The 567-nt window shown below is 43.9% G+C and overlaps 1 protein-coding gene across 1 annotated transcript; it reads right to left on the bottom strand.

The window, feature by feature from the left end:
- Positions 1-55: 55 nt before the first annotated feature.
- LOC108631530 (Na(+)/H(+) exchange regulatory cofactor NHE-RF1-like) lies at positions 56-511 on the bottom strand (the record flags this gene model as incomplete). Its single annotated transcript, XM_018035517.2, has 1 exon — positions 56-511. A coding segment is annotated over one exon (441 nt), but the record flags the coding sequence as incomplete, so codon positions are not given.
- Positions 512-567: the final 56 nt, after the last annotated feature.

Raw genomic sequence — 567 nt, 5'->3', positions numbered from 1 at the left:
TATCTAATAGGAATGTATGACATTAAAATTATCTTTTATATAAAAAAAAATGAAGTAATTTTATTGGCACTTAAAATGTACTAACCGCGTCAGTCTTGTAATAATAAAGGCAGTTATCCCTTCTCAACTTGAACCATCTGCGCACCCATTTATCAGTATTAGACGAGGTCGCGGACTTTCTCCACAGGTAGCCGGAAGCAATAGGCGTTTCTTCAGTTCCTTCTCTGCTCTTAGCCACCCTGGGTGCCAGCACGTTACAAGTCCTGGCCACTTCCAGCTCGAGGACGTCGGTCCCCGAATGGGCCAGTAACACCACTTCAGAATGGATGGCGTCCATCACGCTTTTACCGTTCACTGACATTATTATGTCACCTACTTCCAGACCAGAAGTCTCGGCTGGCGTGTCTGGCTCGATAGCTGACACGACCACTGGCTTCGAACCGTGGATGCGAAAACCAAATTCGCCCCCTGCCTCCCGACGAACCACCACCCTTTTGTCGCTTTCTGTAAATGATTAATTTTTCGTTTATAGAAACAAAACTTCAAATAAAATAGAATACATTTAAT

Source organism: Ceratina calcarata, unplaced genomic scaffold (assembly GCF_001652005.2).
Source record: "Ceratina calcarata isolate Rehan_Ccalc_2016 unplaced genomic scaffold, ASM165200v1 scaffold9037, whole genome shotgun sequence".
NCBI classification, from domain to species: Eukaryota; Metazoa; Arthropoda; class Insecta; order Hymenoptera; family Apidae; genus Ceratina; species Ceratina calcarata.
The sequence above is the reverse complement of the archived record's forward strand: the minus strand, read 5'-3'. Positions and strand labels throughout refer to the sequence as shown.